This window comes from Mustela lutreola, chromosome 8 (genome assembly GCF_030435805.1).
Source record: "Mustela lutreola isolate mMusLut2 chromosome 8, mMusLut2.pri, whole genome shotgun sequence".
NCBI classification, from domain to species: Eukaryota; Metazoa; Chordata; class Mammalia; order Carnivora; family Mustelidae; genus Mustela; species Mustela lutreola.
This window is the reverse complement of record NC_081297.1, coordinates 19,216,707-19,236,269: the sequence shown is the minus strand read 5'-3', so window position 1 is coordinate 19,236,269 and position 19,563 is coordinate 19,216,707. Positions and strand designations below refer to the sequence as shown.

Sequence of the window (19,563 nt, the reverse complement as noted above, 5' to 3'; positions counted from 1 at the left end):
TGTATACTACTATCTCAAAACTTAACAGGCTATTTCATAACCCCATTGTCAGACATAAATGAAACAGAGTGGATGACCATCTGCTAGAAGACCTATAGAAGAGATTCCTATATGAGGAAAGACTGGTGAGATCTCTTCCAAATTCAGGATTCTATTATTGGCTTTTAAATTTTTGTTTTTGTTGTTTTTTGACTCAACATAGAATTCTTAACATTTTTGACCTCAGTGCAATTTCTTTCTTGTGCCAGGATTTTTTAAAAAAAAGATTTATTTGCTTATTTGAGAAAAAGAGAGAGAGAGAATGCACACACACAGGGGTAAGGACAGATGGAGAGAAAGAATCTCAAGCAGACTCCCTGCTGAGCAGGGAGTCGGACTCCTGGCTCCATCTCACAATCCTGAGATCATGACCTCAGCTGAAATCAAGAGTCAGACGCTCAACTGACTGAGCCACCCAGGAGCCCCTGTACTAGGATTACTTAAAACAACAATAGCTAGATACAAAAATCATTAACATTAAGATCTACTTCTTTTCCTCAGTTATGTGTGAAATTACAAAAGGTAAATTCAAAAAGACCAACAATTATTCACTCAAAAAGGAAGGCAATACTTACTAGGAGCTATGTAGAGGTGGCAGAGGCAGCTAGTAAAAAATGATGATTTGGCATCCCTGATTGATAAAGAGCCAAAATAGTGGCACATAAATAGAACTGCATCTAGAAATCTCCTTTAAAACCATTTCAACAGAGCTATAATAATCAAAATAGATGACACTAGAGAATATAGTAACTATTTCATAGCTAGCAATATATTTGATGGATGAGTTTCAGAATAAATAGAATGGGCAACCTCAAAGTTAATTACAAACCAGGAACACTGGTGAATTCTTGGTTAAAGAAACACTGAAAACTTAACATATTAATAACTAAGAATTATCAAATACAACAGGCAAGTCCGCAAAAGTAAATAACCCATTTGAATCAAGCTGATTATTTGAAAACACCCTTATTAGCAGACTGTTCTCTATGCATGGACATAGAGAACCCACTGTCCCTAGAAGAGTAGCATGGACTATACTAACAGCCTTTACAGGCCAAAGAAAAGAATGGAAAAATGTACAGATAATTAACAAGGAAGATGATATCTAGCAAAACTAGAACAATCTAAAAACAAAAGAAAGCAACAAAACAATGCTTAATTAAAATTTAAAAAAAATACAAAAAGTACAAACTATGTCCCTGACAAAATAGACATAGTAATAAGTGGCTTTATCCCAAAATATTTAGATATATCTATACAGCACAGAAATGTTAATTTTCTAAGCCTGTGCTTTCCAAAGTGGTGCCATTAGCCATATTCAAGCACTTGAAATGCACTAGTACAATTTAAAAACCAGATTTTTTATTTTATTTGATTAATTTACATTTAAATTTAAAACATGATGCTTGATTCAGTTACTAGAAAGCTTTCAAGTGTGCTTAGAAGATTTGGGGTACACGAATCCACTCGTTAGCAGTATATTTTATGATATCTCAATGCAGATCAAGTATTTTCTATCAAAACTTAGTATCTGAATTGAAGTGTACTAGAGACAAATAAATGCAAAATACATACCAGATTTTGAGAACACTAAAAAAGCTAGAATGTAAACTATTTCATTAATAATTATTTAAAATGTGGTTATATGTTGAAATATTTTTGATACATTGCATTAAATATATTAAAATTAATCTGCTTTTTTTTACTTTCTAAATGTAGTTTCTAAAAAATTTAAAATTACATACATGGTTTGTATTATATATCTATCACACAGTGCTGCTCTAAGGAATCAATATCTTGAAAAAGTGTCAAATGCTCCAAACTTAGCATTTGGAAATATACGTCAGTTGGATTGCTAAGTAAGATCTTACCTATCTCCTATTGTCACAAATATTACTTTAGGCTACTCAGAATTTATTTATTTATATATTCCAAAGTCATTTGTATCCTCTTCACACAGAGGATTGGTACAAATAATTAAAGTATTCCTCTAAGTTACTGCAAACTATGGTAATGTTTAAAGGTTATTCCATCATCCAGAATGAATAATCAAGTATCTGAAGGACACTGAGTCATCACTTATTGATTCCTTTTATAGTCAGATTCTCACACTGATACAGTAAATAATGTTTTTGCATCTATGAGAGCTAAATAAGCATCTTTAGTATAGCCAAGATTTTAATAAGACTCATTTTACAGGACAATCATATTTATGTATGTGTATGTATCTGCAGATATGTATTCTATACAGATATATATATAATATATATTATGTATTCTATATAAAGAATATATAATATATATAATACATTATTACTTATATTAGCATACAATACACATATGCTTACAAATTTTCTCCTGGAAGAAAAACATCAGAACTGTATCTTTATAGTGCTTTATAGTGCTTTTCCAACCTTTTTCATACCATGGCATTTCACAGAAAATTATATTTGTAAAGACACATTGGAGTAAACCGTTAAGTTCCATCAAGAGAGGACATCACTATCTAAACACAGTTGTTTATAACACATCAATTGGCTAACTTGGTTTTAAACATCCCCACAAAACACTCCAAAACTCTCTGACCCATATTTTATTTTCACCTGATTCATATTTTATTTTTACTTATGCCTACAGTTGTGAAAATACAACCCCTCCACATTTTTAATGACAATATCCAAAGAAGGCCACAAGATGGAGATATTACTCCATTACCATTTTTACTTGTAGTTTTTGAATTTTTTAAATTTTTCCACATTTCCTTCTCCCTGTGTACTTCCTACTTTCTCACCTCAGTGATATTCTCAGGTATTATTCCTATCTCTAACATTTATTCTGGTTCCTCTCCCCTCTGCTTTAACTAGCTTTATTATAGAAGTAGTATAGAATTATACTTGTTTTTAATCTTAAAAGCAGGCAAATTAATTATTTCATTCAAGCTCAGTATTTTCCTACCTCTAAAATTAAGGTAATCTTTATATATTGTTCTCCTTTAGGTAAAGAATCTTTTAAAAATTTGCTATACACAAAGTAATAAGCATTCCAAAAGTCACTAATGTTGCTCCAAACTTCTCTGCAACTCTTCTTTGACAACAGGCCTTAGTTTATGAACCTTATATGAAATTTATATATAGACCTCTTTATCAGTTCAAACTATATTTACCCAAGCCTACTAGCCCAATTTAGTCACCAAATTTAGCTCCAAGTCATTATTAGCTACAGCTGAAAATCAAATCCATCCTAAAAATGCACTATTAATGAGAATAATCTGCCAAATATGCTGCAGGCTTGAAGGTGATTCAAAATAAGAAGTTTCAATAATAGTTTAAAAGATGGTAATATTTTTGAAAACCTCTGACACTTTCCACAATAACTAATTTGAAGATCAATCTAATTTATTCTAAGTTGAACCTCATATACTACTTACAAAGGTATGATACAAAAAGTCAAAACATTAATTCTGTATAACTATTGTAGAATTGCATAGCATGGTAATCATTTGAACTTTATCAAATGTCTAAACAAAAATTCTTTAAACATAAGAAGTCTATTTCCTACCATTAATAAAAGATCCACTAAAAAAAATACAAGATACGCTATGATCAACAACAAATAAAATCCCAATTTCCAACCATCCTACATTATACATACATGTTAACTTCCTTAAATCAAATTTAGAAACCAGCTATTAACAAAAAACACCACTTAAAGTCAGAAAAGAATATGAATACTAATCTTTTATCTGTTAACTAAAAGTGTGATCACTGAAAATAACTAATTTGAGAAGCTTCCTGGTAGTGTGTAACTTCAATTGGTCATGGGATAGCTTCCATAATTTGACCCATTTTGCTGTGGTATGAATAAAGTCCTCTTGACGAGAAGTAAGAAGTCTCTAGCTTCCTTAATAGGCATGTATATGAACCTTATGATTTCTATATGATCTGTTCAGACCTTTCCAGTAAATGACAATGATCTTTCTGGTCTTAACTTGTTTTGACTACTGCTCATTAGAGTCTCATATAGCTTTTTAAAATTCGTGTGCCTTGTATAACCAGGAGTTGCATGTGTTCCAGAATTCGTTTACCCAAGGAAATTATTCCCTCTTAGAATTCTAGTGTTTGCTCTCAGTGGTATTTTTATATTGCTTCTTTTCCACTTTCCACTGTTTATATTATGACATACTCTTTATTTAATACTTGATCTTAGACTCTTATCTTCAACAATTACTCTTCACCTTTAACAATTCAAACTATTAGCTGACTGTGTAGCTGCACAGAGCTTTATGCTTACTGCCTCGCTGGCACAAAAATGGGTGTCTAATAATGAAACGTTATTTTAAAAACATATTCTAACCAGAAATGTTGAAAGTGGCATATTCTTGCTTTTGCAACATGCTCAATTATATATCAGATTTCAGTTGGTGAAATGACATTAATCAGAAACACTTACTAAATAAGTGAATGAATCCTAACCTTACCTTAGTATTTACAAGGACAGGAATGAGACCCAGATTCTGAACTAAATTTCTAATTAAGTCCTGATGACGCTCTTCAACAAAATTTCTAAGTAAAAACCCAAAATATTTAGCTCTTAAAATAGAATACTGTGAATTTACTTGAAACACAGTAATCATTTCAGTTGGGCTTCAGAAAAGAAAGGAAGACTTCAGGGAGACCCTTACCACTAAAGGCTTTAAAAAACAGTCAGAAATGAAAAATGCAATAACTAGGACTGGAAACAAGTTTGATGCAATGAACACAAGGCTGGAAGAATCAGAGGAAAAAATAAGTGACACAGAGGACAGAAAAATGGAAAATAATGAAGCTGAACCAAAGAGAGAAAGAAGAATTAGGGAACATGAGAACAGACTTAGGGAACTCAGTGATTCCATCAAACATAGTAACATTGGTATCACTGGAGTCCCAGAAGTAGAAGAGACAAAAGGAGGAAGAAAATTTATCTGAGGAAATAATAGCTGAAAATTTTCCTAATCTGGAGAAGGAAATAGATATCCAGATTCAGGAGGCACAAAGAATTCCCATCAAAATCAACAAAAGTGGGCCAACAGCAAGACTATTGTCATTAGATTTGAAAAATACAGTGATAAAGAAAAAAAAAATCTTAAAAGGAGCAAAACAAAATAAGTCCTTAACTTATAAGGGAAGACGCATAAGGCAAATCTGCAGATTTCTCAACAGAAACTTGGCAAGCCAGAAGGGAGAAGCATGATATACTCAAAGTGCTGAACAGGAAAACATCTGCAGCCAAGAATAGTCTATCCAGCAAGGCTATCATTCAAAATTGAAGGAAAGATAAATATTTTCCTAGACAAACAAAAGCTAAAGGAGTTTGTGACCACTAAACCAGCCCTGCAAGGAATATTAAAGGGGAATCTTGGAGTACAAAGGAAAGACCAAAACAAAGAAAGGAACAGAGAAAATCTCCAGAAACAAAGACAAAACAAGTAATAAAATGGCACTAAATACATATCTACCAATAATTACTCTGAATGTAAATGGACTAAACACTTCAATCAAAAGACAAAAGGTGTCAGAATGGATTAAAAAACAAGACCCATCTATATACCACCTATGAGAGACTCATTTTAGACCTAAAGACATCTGCAGACCAAAGGTGAGGGTACGGAGAAATATTTGTCATGCAAATAGATGTTAAAAGAAAGCCAGAGTAGCAATATTTGTATCAGACAAACCAGACTTCAAAAAAAAGATTGTAACAACTGATGAAGAAGGGCAGAGTATCATAATAAAAGGGATGATCCAACAAGAAGACCTAATAACTGTAAATATTTATGCACCCAACCTGGAAGCACCCAAATATATAAAATAATAACAAACATAAAGAAACTAAGAGATAATAATACAATTATAGTAGGGAATTTTAACACACCACTTACATCATCTGAACAGAAAATGAACAAGGAAACAATGGCTTTGAATGACACACTGAGGAATGCTTGGGTGCCTCAGTTGGCTAAGCATCTGCCTTCAGCTCAAGTCATGATCCTAGGGTCCTGGGATCGAGTCCTGCATCAGGCTCCTTACTTAGCAGGGAGCCTGCTTCTCCCTCTGCTTGTGCTCATGTGCCCTTTCTCTGACAAATAAATAAATAAAATCTTAAAAAAATTAATGACACACAGGACCAGATGGACTTAACAGATATATTCAGAACATTCCATCCTAAAACAGCAAAACACACATTTTTTTCAAGTGCACATGGGGCACTCTGCGGAACAGATCACATTTTAGGTCACAAATCAGGCCTCAACAAGTACAAAAACGACTGAGATCATACCATGCACATTTTATGACCACAACACTATGAAAAATGAAGTCAACCACAAGAAAAAATTAGGAAAGACCACAAATACAGGACATTAAACATCCTACTACTAAATGAATGGGTCAATCAGGAAATCAAAGAAGAAATACAAAAAATACATGGAGACAAGTGAAAATGAAAATACAGTGGTCCAAAACCTTTGGGATGCAGCAAAAGCAGTCCTAATAGGCAAGCACATTACAATACAGGCGTACCTCAAAAAGTAAGAAAAATCTCAACTTAAACAACGTAACTTTACACCTAAAGAAGCTAGAGAAAGAAGAACAAAGTAAGGCTAAAGTCAGCAGATGGAAGGAAATAATAAAGATTAGCACAGAAATAAATGACATAAAACTAAAAAACAAACAAACAAAACAACAAAAAACCCCCACAAAAACAAAAAAGAACCCTAATAGAACAGATGAAAACAGAAGCTGGTTATTTGAAAAAAATTAATCGACAATACCCTGGTCAGACTTATCAAAAAGAAAAGGACCCAAATAAATAAAATCACAAATGAAGAAAAAGAGCAACAACACCACAGAAACATAATTTAAGAGAATACTATGAAAACCGATATGTCAAAAAATTGGACAATATGGAAGAAATGGATAAATTCCTAGAAACATGTAAATTCTCAAAACTGAATCAGGAAGAAATAGAAAACTTGAACAGACCAATAACCAGCAAAGAAATTGAATCAATAATTGAAAATCACACAACAAACAAAAATCCAGGGCCAGATCGCTTCACAGGCAAATTTTACCAAACACTTAAAGAAGAGTTAATATCTATTCTTCTCAAACAATTCCAAAACATAGAAAACTTCCAAATTCATTTTATAAGGCCAGCATTACCTTGATATCAAAACCAGGTAAAGACTCCAACAAAAAAAGAAAACGATGGACCAATATTCCTAATGAACCTGAATGCAAAAATTCTCAATAAAATACTAGCAAACTGAATCCAACAGAATATTAAAAGAATCATTCACCATGATCAAGTGGGATTTATGCCTGGGCTGCAAGGGTGGTACAGTATTCTCAAATCAATCAACATGATACACCACATTCATAAAAGAAAGGACAAGAATCATATGATCCTTTCAGTAGATGTAGAAAAGGCACCTGACAAGGTACAACATCCATTCATGATAAAAATCCTCAACAAAGTAAGCTAAGAGTGAACATACCTCAAGATAATAAAGCCCATATACAAAAGTGCCATAGCTAATATCATCCTCAATGGGGAGAGTTTTTCCTCAATGGTCAGGAACAAGACAAGGATGTCCACTTTCACTACTATTATTTAACATAGTATTGGAAGTTTTAGCCACAGCAAACACACAGCAAAAAGAAAGGAAACAGCATCTAAATTGGCAAGAAGGAAGTAGAATTTTCACTATTTGCAGATGACATGACTCTATGCAGAAAACCCAAAAGACTCCACACAAAAATTGCTAGAACTGATACATGAACTTAAGGAGGATACAAAATCAACATATAGAACTCAGTTACATGTCTATACATCAATAATGAACCAGCAGAAAGAAAACCAAGGAATCAATCTCATTTACAACTGCACCAAAAACCACAAGATACCTAAGACTAAACCCATCCAAAGATGTGAAAGACCTATACTCTGAAAACTGTAAAACACTGATTAAAGAAAGTGAAGATGACACAAAGAAATAGAAAGACATCCCATGCTCATGGATAAGAAGAATAAATATTGTTAAAATGTCTGTATCACCCAAAGCAATCTACACACTTAATGTAATTCGTATCAAAATAACTGCATTTTTCACAAAGCTAGAACAAACAATCCTAAAATTTGTATAGAACCACAAAAAACCCTGAATAGCCAAAGCAAACTTGAAAAAGAAAAGCAAAGCTGGAGGCATCACAATTCTGGACTTCCAAGTTATATTACAAAGCTGTAGTAATCAAGACTGGCACAAAAACAGACACATAGATCAATGGAACAGAATAGAAAACCAAGAATGAACCCACGAGCATACGACAAATCTTCAACAAGGAAAGAATATCCACTATTTTCTTGACTTGAAAGAGACTGTCTTTTTCTTGGTTTGCCTCCTACTTCACTGGCTGTTCTTTCTCCATGGCCTTTGCTGGTTCTCCCACATCTCCCTGACTCTTAAAGTTTGGAATGCCCATGGCTTACCTCCCAGACCTCTGTTTTTATTACTTTCACCCTCCCTGGTAAACTTACTCAGTTTTGCGGCTTCAAATTGCCTTTTAAGTGCCAATGACTCTCAGATTTATAGCTATAGCTCAAATCTTTCTCCTTATAATTCCAGACTTATATAACCGACCGTCTATATTCCAGATCCATTTGAATGTTTAACATTTAATTTAGCATGACCAAAACCAAATTTCTGATTTCAATGGGGACTGCTTCTAGATCAGGCTTCTCCATCTCAGTAGTAACAACGGCAATTAGACAAGTATTTATATAATTACTGAGGCCAAAAGCTTTAGATTATCCTCAACTTTTTCCCCTTCATATCCCACATTCAAACAATCAGTAAAATTCTGTCAGCTCTTTGTTCCAACTAAATCTACAATTTGACCAGAGCCGCTCTACATTTTACATCAATTATCCCACTAAGTAACTAATGACATACAGACACTCCTTAAACAATAACCATTCTGAAATTTAAGTCAAATCATGTACCTCTTCAGTTCAACCCCCAACACGGATCCCCAACTTACTTATACATAATAGCTGAGGTCCATGACTCTGATGTCATCTCGCGTTACTGTACCCCTGGTTCACCCTGCTTCAACTGTACTGTACTGGGTTCCTCACTTTTTCTCCAATATCATGCAAGCTCTTACCTCAAGGGTTTAGCATACACCATTTGCCTTTCTTGAATGCTCTCCCCAACTTGTCAACATGACTCAACCCTTACTTCATTCAGAGGCCTTTTCTGAACACCTGACTTATATTTACTTGTTTGGTTGTTTCCAATTATTTCCCCCTACTAAAACGTGAGTTTCATGAGGCTAGGGGTTTTTTTGTTTTGTTTTGTTTTTTGGTATCAGTCAATTTTCAGTGCTTAAAATTTAGCGGGCACCAAATAAATTTCTGTTGAATTAACAAAACTGATGAGTGTACAGAGCCAGGTAACAACTCTGAGTACCCTATTTACTTTGTCCTGATCCCTCATGTCTGGATAGTCACCAAAAGACTGGCTCTGGCCTGAAAATTACACATTAAGAACCAAAAAGAGGCTGCATTTGTCTCTACCAAATAACTGGTCCACTAAGATTCTTTCAAAAAAGTTACTATTCAATGTAATGTAAACAACTTGTTCCAATCAGTGTCTCTGCTTGGGTAGGATAAAATTTCTTCTGGCATTCCTCCCAATTTCAACACTGCTAGGTAAGAGAAACAGATTAAAATGATTTCCTGGATCCTTCTGTTCGAATTCTATTTTGACATGGAATCTTCTTGATCATCTATGCTTCTTTATTTTCCCATCCTTGTCCATACAGGGAAGTGCTTTGGTTATTCACACTGCCTAATTAACTCTGAAATTAAATTAGATGAAACTGTAAGTGAAAATTTTATGAGGGTTCACATGCAAGCTAGATTATATAATCTAAATTTTAACCTACTGCTACTAAATATCTGTATTCTTTTAAAAGACTTTAATTTTCCATGAGTAACTGGAAAGCACCTTCAAGATCTCTGGACAAGTTATGTATAAGAGTCTCTCTAGGGGTCCCTGGGTGGTTCAGTATGTTAACTGTCCTGCCTTTGCTGAGGTCATGATTGGGGGTGGGGGGATGGGCAGGGACCTACTCAGCAGGGAGTCTGCTTTTCCCTATGTTCTCTCTCTCAAATAAATAAATAAAATCTTTAAAAAGACTCTAGCTAGAGTTTAATCATGATAAATTCTAAAAAGGATTCTTGATATTAAAGATACAAAAGTCTTCAGAGTTATATTTTCACTAATGATTTTTACACATATTGTAGTATCATTCACTCTGAAAATGAGGTATATTCTGTCTCCATGAGAAGCAAGTGACACCAGGTGAAATGGCACCAGGTGAAGATAATGAATCTAGACATCACACAATTGTTTGCAGGTGAGACTCTTAAGTGGCGAAATGCTTACACTTTATAACTCTTACAAAATGAAATTCTTAAAATCATTGTGCTGGGGTAAAAGCAATGCTATATTCCATTATTTTTCATTAAATGTAAATTTCCATTTAGTGTCAAACTCAATAGTTCATACAAATTTATGATAGTTTATAGGGGGGAAATATGTACATTTCATATCTAGTCATGAATGACATCATATTCATATCTTGTCTAGGATGACAATTGTTGGTAAGCCTTAATTTTTTTTTTTTTACCCACATAACCATTCAAAGCATTTTTTGAAGGACTCAATCTGATTGTGTGAAATTCTAAATCTTTCTCCCCATAATCCTTAAATCACTGAAATGCCATCTTCTCCTTGGCAGTAGGTTTCAGATAGAGACTGGATTATCTACCCTCACTTAACCACTCCCAAGGTAGGAGTAAAGCGCAACAAACGAACTATACAAGTTAGCCTCAGGCTAAAAAAGGAAAGAAAAGAAATGAAAGGAAAACAAAAAGAAAACGATTTTGTGCTACTGGTTGGGCTTCTCTTCCTGTAGCAGCACCCCAACTGCCTCCGATGCCCAGAAAACTTAAGAGCCTCTTTTACTCTAATTCTAGGACCAACTCGGTGGAGGCTTCAGGATCCTCCAGATTTCAAAACTGTGATACAACCCCCTATCCAACAGGCTAACAAGTCCAAAGTACAGGGCAAGAAAAACTTCTGCAACACAGACGCCGACCAAAACGCATTCCCGGTCTTCCGGGAAAGGAAGAGGCAAGAAAGCAACTAAAGTAAGTGTAACTGGGTAGGTGAAAATTTAGGGAAGCCATGACTATTCTTTCCACATTCAGGGGACAGGAAAGGGAAGGTGTAAAAGGTCTACCCATACTCCTCCTCCTCCTTTCTCCAACACAGCTGGGTGGAAGGATCTTCCCCAGAATGGCAGAGGTAAGAGAAGGTATCACCACCCCAGGCTGGTGGCACCGTCCAACCTGTCACTGAGACCAGAACTTGAGAAGAGGAGCTCGGCGACGAGGAACGGGGGGAAGGGGGGAAGGGGGCAAATTCTGCGGCTGCGGTTACGAGGAGACCCTGATGGGCCCAGGTGAGGAAGGCAGCCAGAGCCCAGGATGACCAGGTGCTGGCCGCGGCGCCGGGCTCCCTCGGAGGTAACAGGGTCAAAGCCCGCCCCACCCCCTCCTTTCTGCCCGGACCCGCACCTTTCTACCCCGGAGTAGCCCAAGTAGGCGCAGCCCTCGGGCGAGCCGGCGGCCCCGCTTACCTGCTGCACCCCGAGGAACTGGTAGAAGTTGAGCTGCACCTCCTCCACCAAGTCAAATAACTCCAGGTCTCCGCTCTCCCAGCCGTGTGCCGGCCCTACGGCCGCCAGTAGCAGCAGCAACAACAGCAGTGGCCGCGGTGGCGGCGGGAACGGGACTGGCCGACGCCAGCGGCGCCGAGAAAGCCGGACCAGCCGGGAGCAGGTAGCCGTCATAGCGCTGGGCTCGGAAAGGTCACCGGCCACGCTGTGCCGTCGGCCGAGACCGGGGACGTGGCGGGCAGCGCGGGCTGTGGGGACAGTGCCTGTCAGTCAGAAGCACTGGCAGCCGCACGGAAGTCGCCCTCCCAGCGTCCCCGTCCCCCCGCCCCCAGCGGCTGGGCTAGGGCGGCAGGAGCGGGCGAACGCAGCCGCGGGTGGGCGGGCGGAGCGGCAGCCGGGTCCACCTTCCGCAGACCCTCACCCCCAGGCCTAAAAACAGCTGTAAAGCCAGCGCCGGGCGCTGAGGTTGCAGAGGGGGAGAGGCTTCCCCTCGCCTCAGCCTATCCCAGGCCTCTCTTCCGGTGACATCACGTCTCCTAGCAACTGCGGGACGGTGGGCGGGGCCGGAAGTAGGGAAGCCGGGTGCCCCAGATCCCGGCCTCGGAGAAATGCGTTTTTGTCGCCGGCACCCACTGAGGAGCTGTACGTTTATTTACACAGATTAAGGCACGTGGAATCATGCGCGTACCTAAAACATCCCAAGTAAAAATTTCCCTAGAAACGTCTACCTTCTTACTCTCCTCCCCCATAGTGAAAACATGGGCTTATCTTAACACTGATTTGATTATGGCCTGTTTACAAACATTATATTATACTGTCAGCACATAAAGATATAGGAAGAATTGAACTCACGCCTGAAAAGGGCATAACTGGTGAGTGGTCTAGAGTGTCCTTTATGGCAGAGGTGAAGCGGAAATGGAATTCGGACCAACACAGAAAGTATACTTCTAAATTAAGTTTCATAGGCATAATAACCATTGAATAGGCAGCTTGGTAGAATGCATAATGGTGATGCAATCACGGTCTTAAGGAAGTGCAGTTTATCCACCTTAGCCCACTTCCAATTGGGTTTCCTTTCCCAATGAGATTTTTTTTTTAAATTTATTTATTTGACAAATCACAAGTAGGCAGAAGTAGGCAGAGAGGCCTGCAGGTAGAGAGGGAGAAGCTCTGCTCAGAGAGCCTGATTGGGGCTCAATCCCAGGACCCTGGGATCATGACCTGAGCTGAAGGCAGAGGCTTAACCCACTGAACCACCCACGTGCCCCAATGAGATGTTTTTAAAAGACATTTAGGCTTAAAACTTTCCTCCTTCCCACCACTGTCTTACCTCCTTGTACTACAGTGCTTCTGTTCCGTATGTTTTAATTTTCCCCTCTACCACTATTGCTTTCTCTCGCATAAACTGTATTTTCTTTGTAGGCGTCTTACACTTCTCCTCCCTGACTCCCTACTCTTTTTGAGGAAGTAGAACGGAACATATGCTTGTATAACTCAGGGTGCTGGCCCAGTTTTTAAAATTTTACATTAAAATTTTCCCATCTTGAGAAGATAAGCTTAATAGGAGTTAAGTTAAGCTCAATGGGAGAATGATAAAACTATTTTCACTCTTATAGTAAGTATATATTATATTTGATAAAGGTTAGAAAAATAGTACCTAGGAAGAATCTTAAGAAATCCTTTTATTATAGAACTTAAAAAATATTTTTAAATAGTCATAAATGAATGCAAGAATATCTTGCTTTACAGTGTATATTCTTGAATTCATCACATTTTAATTTGATCCTGAGGGTTACCTTTCAAAGATACAAGAACAGGGATGTGTTCATCTTCTAGGGATGCTACAAAAAAATACTATAGACCTGGGTAGCTTAAACAACAGACATTTATTTCCCACAGTTCTGGAGGCTGGGAAGTCTGAGCCCTCTTCCTGTACCCTTACAAGGAAGGCAAGACTAGGGCAAGTGAGGAGGAGAGAGAGAAAGGGAGGGAGAGGGAGAAAGAGAGAGTGAGAGAGGTCTATGGAGATCTGTGTTTCCTTTTATAAGGGCACGAATCCCACAATAGGAGCTCCACCATGATGACCTTGTCTAAACCTAATTAACTTTGATAGTGTGTGGCTAAGCTGGTGTGTGTGTGTGTGTGTGTGTGTGTGTGTGAGTGTGTGACTAAGATATCTTCTAAGAATGCACCATTGGCAATGAGGAAAGCAGAAAGATCTAGGTTGTTGGATGGGTCTTCCACATAAAGATTATGTGATGAACTTGTTGTATATGAACTTGAACATCATAATGACCCTTACTTTCTGCGAGTGATTGTGAAAGAGCACTGGTAATTTCATGGACCAGTAGAACTCAAAGAGGTTTAAGGAAGACATCTGGGGATGCCTAAGTGGCTCAGTTAGTTAAGTGTCTGCCTTTGGCTCAGGTCATGATCCCAGGATCCTGGGATCAAGCCCCACATGGGTCTCTGCTCAGCGGGGATCCTGCTTCTCCCTCTCCTTCTGTCTGTGCTCTGCTGTCAAATGAATAGATAAAATCTTAAAAAAAAAAAAAGAAGAAGAAGAAGAAAAAGCCATCTGGTAGTCTATTCCTCACTTTGGGATAGATCAGACTTAACCATACTAACAGAATTGAATATAATACTTATTATAGTAAAAATCCAAACCTTTCTTAAAATTGCTGTTTTGTGGTTAGGTCTATTCATCCTAAGATTTAGAAATATCTGGCTCTCATTAAATCTTGAAATTTTCTCTTTTGCTCCATTGTAACTCTCAAATATAGGACTTGAAGTTCTAATGTTCTTTAATGGAACATTATCACTCAGTAATTTTATTTATTCAAACACTATTCACAAACTTATATTGAACTGACAAAGTTTAGGAAAATACTGTTTGGGGGCAGCACCTCTTTAGAAAGTAGTTTCTTTTTAATTTATTTATTGTATTGAATTTTAACCATTTTAAGGTCCTCATAAATACAGATTTTCTCCATGTTGTAAATAATAAATATATTTTTTAAAGCTGACACATAGTTTTCATTTCTCCAAATAATGTGCTATTAACTTGAATAATATCATAGTATATAAGAGCACAGATTCTAGAGCAGACTGATTAAATTTGAATCCTGGCTCTACCACCTGGATCTCCTATAGGGTGATCCCTCTCTTACAGTTTCTTCATCTGTAAAATTAAGATAATATTACTTCCAAAATTAAAGGTCCTTGTGGGAACTCAGTGAGATAATGAGTGCCTGGTATATAGTAATTGCAATTTAAACGTTACTATTATTTTATGGGACGTCTCCATCTACCTTGTATTAAAGCTTCCAAAATAAATCTTACCTATTCTTAAATGTTTAAATGCTATCTTTAAGGGTGCTTGGGTGGCTCAGCCCACTGAGTGTCCAACTCTTGGATTCAGCTCAGGTCATGATCTCTGGGATGTGAGATCAAGCCTGGTGTTGTGCTCTGTACGCTACACCAAGTCTGCTCGGCCCTCTCTCTTCCCCTCTGCCCCTCCCTTCATTCACGCTCTCTCTCTCTCAATAAATAAATAAATGAAATCTTTAAGAAAAAAATGTTATCTTTAAGTCATTTGTTACTCAACTTAGGCAGTGATTGTCCACTTCACCAGAAATTTATTCAATCACTGGCTTGCCCAAGATGGTAGGAGACAAGACTATCTTTACAAAATAATGACTGGTTCTCAAAGCCAGTTTAATTTTTTGTTCCAACTCTATAAATCATTCACAATTTGGGGGCTAAATCCAGCTTAAGGTTGTACAATAGATACCTAATTAAAAGCATGTGACTCTATTGAACAAAAGGAAGGGAAATATTCACATTCAATGATTTAGTCACTAAACAGTCACTGGTCATTGTCTTACACTGAAGTAGCCTTGTATTTTCAGATAATGAGGTTTTCCGCTTTACATAGACTTCAGTGTGTCACAGCGCAATCCATGTTAAAATTTCTTTCTTCTCTCACCTTCTACAATTTGAAGATTATCACTGGTTTTTCCAAAGGTTCCTAGTAACTCACTTGAATTACTTTTTATAATTTGAAAACTAGTTTTTCTCCTTTTCCCTTTAGCCAACCAAGGAGGAAATAAATTCTCTTACTGACTCCTCAGTTCAGCAGGAGCACAGCAATCATTGTATTTTTCTCATATACAAAGGCTCCAATTAGTGTGCAAAAGAAAATTTTAACAGACCCCTTCATCATCTACTCTTTCAGGCTGAACAGTCTGGTTTTGGCATTCTGCCACTGAGTCCTAATACTGTTTGTGATGCCAAATTGGAATACAAAGGGGAAAACAGTACAAAGTTGCTGTTCACCTCAGTCAACAGCCCACAGCTAAGGCATTAGTTTATGCATAGAAATTCCATGCCTCATATAAATGCCTATTATTTAATTTATGAAGAGGAGGCAGAATTTTAAAATAATACTGAATTAGCAATATATTCAACATGGAAACAAATAGAGATAGATTAAGGAAAATTTAGCTCCCAATGGTAGGCTATGGGAAATTTAAATTCTTTTACTATGCCTATGGCCCAGCTTCATCTCTCCCTCCTCCCAATACATAATTCTCTTTTACTTTTGCTCACCACAGAAAGACTCTTAGGCCAAGACCCCATAATTAGACTAGTTTAACTTTTAAAAACTTGAATAATAATAATTCACCACCAGGGGGCAAAGAACAGTTTTACAGGCAAAGGTTATTTTTAACAGCCTAAAAAAATTACCTGCATGAACATAGTTGTTGTTGTTGTTAGGATTTCAGTAGCTTCAAATTAAGAGATACAGATTCTAACCAAAATCTATAAATTTAAGAAGACTCATGTTTACAAAGAGAAAATTGAACAAGTTGCCAATTACCAGGTGCCCATTCATTTATGATCATTTTTAGGTGCTGAAGCAGAAATTTCTGCCTCCCCTTTCATACACTTGCATGAGGAAGAGAAGTAGAAACTGAACTTTTGAATTACTAATCTAACCTTGTATAGGCTGGCCTTTAAGCTGTGTTTAACATATGCTTTTTTTTTTTTTTTTTGAGAGAGAGAGTGTGTGTGAGCACAAGTGGTGGGGGAAGGGCAGAGGGAGAAGCAGGCTCCCCTCTGAGCAGAGACCTCCAAGGTGGGGCTCAATCCCAGGACCCTGGGATCAATCTGAACGGAAGGCAGACTTTTACCCAACCGAGCCACCCCAGCGCCCCAACATATGCTATATTTTAACCAGTGGTCTCCCAAGCGTGTATTTCAGCACTGCTTTTTTGTTAATTTTGTGTGATTAATTGTACTCAGGTCTTTAACTCCATCTAAAACTGGGTTTATTGACTCTAATTTTATACCTTGCCACTTGTTAATTTTATAACTGTGAAATGATATTAATACTTGATAAGCACATCAATTTCCAAATGATCTCTTTTGAGAAGATGGTATTTCACTTAGTGAAATACCAGAGTTGTGGCTACCTAATAAACAATAACAAAATTATCGAGACAGTAAATTATTGGTAAGAGGTGAAAAATGTGGCCCAATATGCATAAATCCTGTGTTCTGAAGTTTCAAGGTATTGGATTATTTCTGACTTGCAACTCGGTAAAAATTCTGATAATGGAAGCAAAACAGAGATTTTTGAAATCAAGGTATCTGTGGTATAGGAAAAAAAAAACACATTTTATTTCTCTTGGCTAAATGCCCTCTTCCTGCTACTAAGTACCTGCTGAGACCACATTTCCTTTAATCAATTATAATGATGCCACTATTTCAAATTAGGCCTGGAGTAGAGTGAAGACACCACAGTGGTCTGGCAAGATCTGCTACTTTCCCTTCCTTCAACTGCTCACCCCCAGTCTGGTCATTATCTGCACTGTCAGCCCTGCCCACCAGGACTGTCTCCAGGGGGTACAGAATTGGACCAGATACCACCTTGGGTTCACCTAAAGAACATTTTTGTCCAGGTGAAACCATACTGAAATCAATACTGAAAGCAAACTGAAGGAGAAAGAGAAGTTGCAGAAAGTCCTTATTAAGGGTCTATTTAGAGACACACTAAAGAATATTCTATGCCCCCCCCTTTTATATTAGTGATCAAGGGACATTTGGAGATAAAGTATTTTTTTTTTTTTTACCATTGTCAATTTGCTTTTTTATTTTTAACTTATTTTAGTGTGAATTGGCAAAATCAGCTCCTTCTTTCTCAATTTCCTCCAGCTGGGCCCAGTGATTAATTGCTCAAAGGCTAAGGTTTTCACTCTGATACATTACAACCTGCTTTAGACACCCTGGTGCATCTCTTTAAATCCTCTCCAGCTCACACTAACCTAGGCCAAGTGACCAGTCTCACACTGGCTTCAACCAGCCTCCCATCGTTGTGTTCTGACAGCACCTGGCTTTGGGCCAGATTTTCTGATCATTTTTGGAACAGCAAGTGTTTGTCCATAGTATGCTATCTAGCACTTCCTAAAAATATTTTAAAACACACACAGAATCTCTTAAAGGCAAAAGCAATAATTTAACCACTGAGAATGGAGCTCAAACTACAAAAGAAGCATGGAAATGGGTATTTGGAAATTTTCCCATCATTAGATAAACATGATTTTTTTTCTTTTGCCAAAAATTATTTGTATCACTAATTCAAATTATCTTACCTAATTCTTAACAACTCATTTTAAATTTCCCAAGTGAAAATTTTCAGAGGACTTAAAATCCATTTGTGGAAAATATACAAACCCTTCACTTTTCGATTTGTTTGCAAGAACATTATTTTGACATCAGCAAGGACAGAAAATTGCTAATCTAAATTTTAGCAAATTTAAATTTAGCTATTCTAAATTTTAGCTAATTTAAATTTTAGCTAATCTAAACTTTGCATCATTGCTGAATGGAATTGCAAAACAAGTTATGACTTAGTAGGAGAACCAACAATACACTTCATTGGGATCTATGTTTCTTGTGAGGAATATGTTCACCTATGATATCCATTAAAATTAAGCATCTAGATAAATTGAAATCACATCAGACCTTCATCTTATGCTACAAAAACTTCAAAATTTTTCAAGCTTTTTCCTGTAAGTTCTAAGCCATGTTTTCAACATGGAGAGCAATAGTATTTCCAGGAAGACTGAGATATGCAAATACTACAATAATTTTATATACTTACTATACAAGACTTTGAAGCCCAACCAATGCTTTCATTTAGTACAGGATTGATTTCACAGAAACATCACTGTTTTCATTTATATTCAAAGCAATACGTGTTGGCATTTTAGTCAATGTTATCCTTCATTAGCTTTTTCTTTACATATATTTTCCATGTAGGGTTATAGCTGTGGCTAAGGCTTGTTTCATCATGATGTCCCAAGCTGTAGACCTTTGGCAAAAAACAATATTTTAGGCACATGGGAATATGCTCATTTCCAGAAAGAATAATGCTTGTATACAACTTAAAAAAAAAAAAAAAAAACCCTTCACAGTAGAGGTGTCTGATTTATCAAGTAAAAATATGAGATACCTAATTAAATTTGAATGTCAGATAAAAAACTAATATTGCATGGGACATACTTAAACTAAAAAATTACTTATTGTTTAACTGGCATTCAGCGGTAATTGGGTATATTATCTGGCAACCCTGGCCGGTATTTATTTTTCTACTCTTTATGGAGACATTGGTTGAAATATACTCAGGTAGTCTTCTAGGAAGTAGTAATGTCTTCATTACTTTCTTGTTGGC

At 36.9% G+C, this 19,563-nt stretch overlaps 1 protein-coding gene across 3 annotated transcripts in view; it reads right to left on the bottom strand.

The window, feature by feature from the left end:
* The window catches only part of DNAJC1 (DnaJ heat shock protein family (Hsp40) member C1), a 449,390-nt gene that overhangs the window by 214,254 nt on the left and 215,573 nt on the right, over positions 1–19,563 (bottom strand). The window contains exon 1 of one of the 3 annotated variants that reach the window (XM_059183953.1): positions 11,787–12,264. The exons of the other annotated variants lie outside the window; for them this stretch is intronic. Coding sequence (XP_059039936.1) covers positions 11,787–11,999 — 213 coding nt within the window. The 5' untranslated portion in view covers positions 12,000–12,264. Of the gene's footprint in view, positions 1–11,786; positions 12,265–19,563 lie in introns of those variants that run through there. 3 annotated transcript variants of the gene reach the window in all.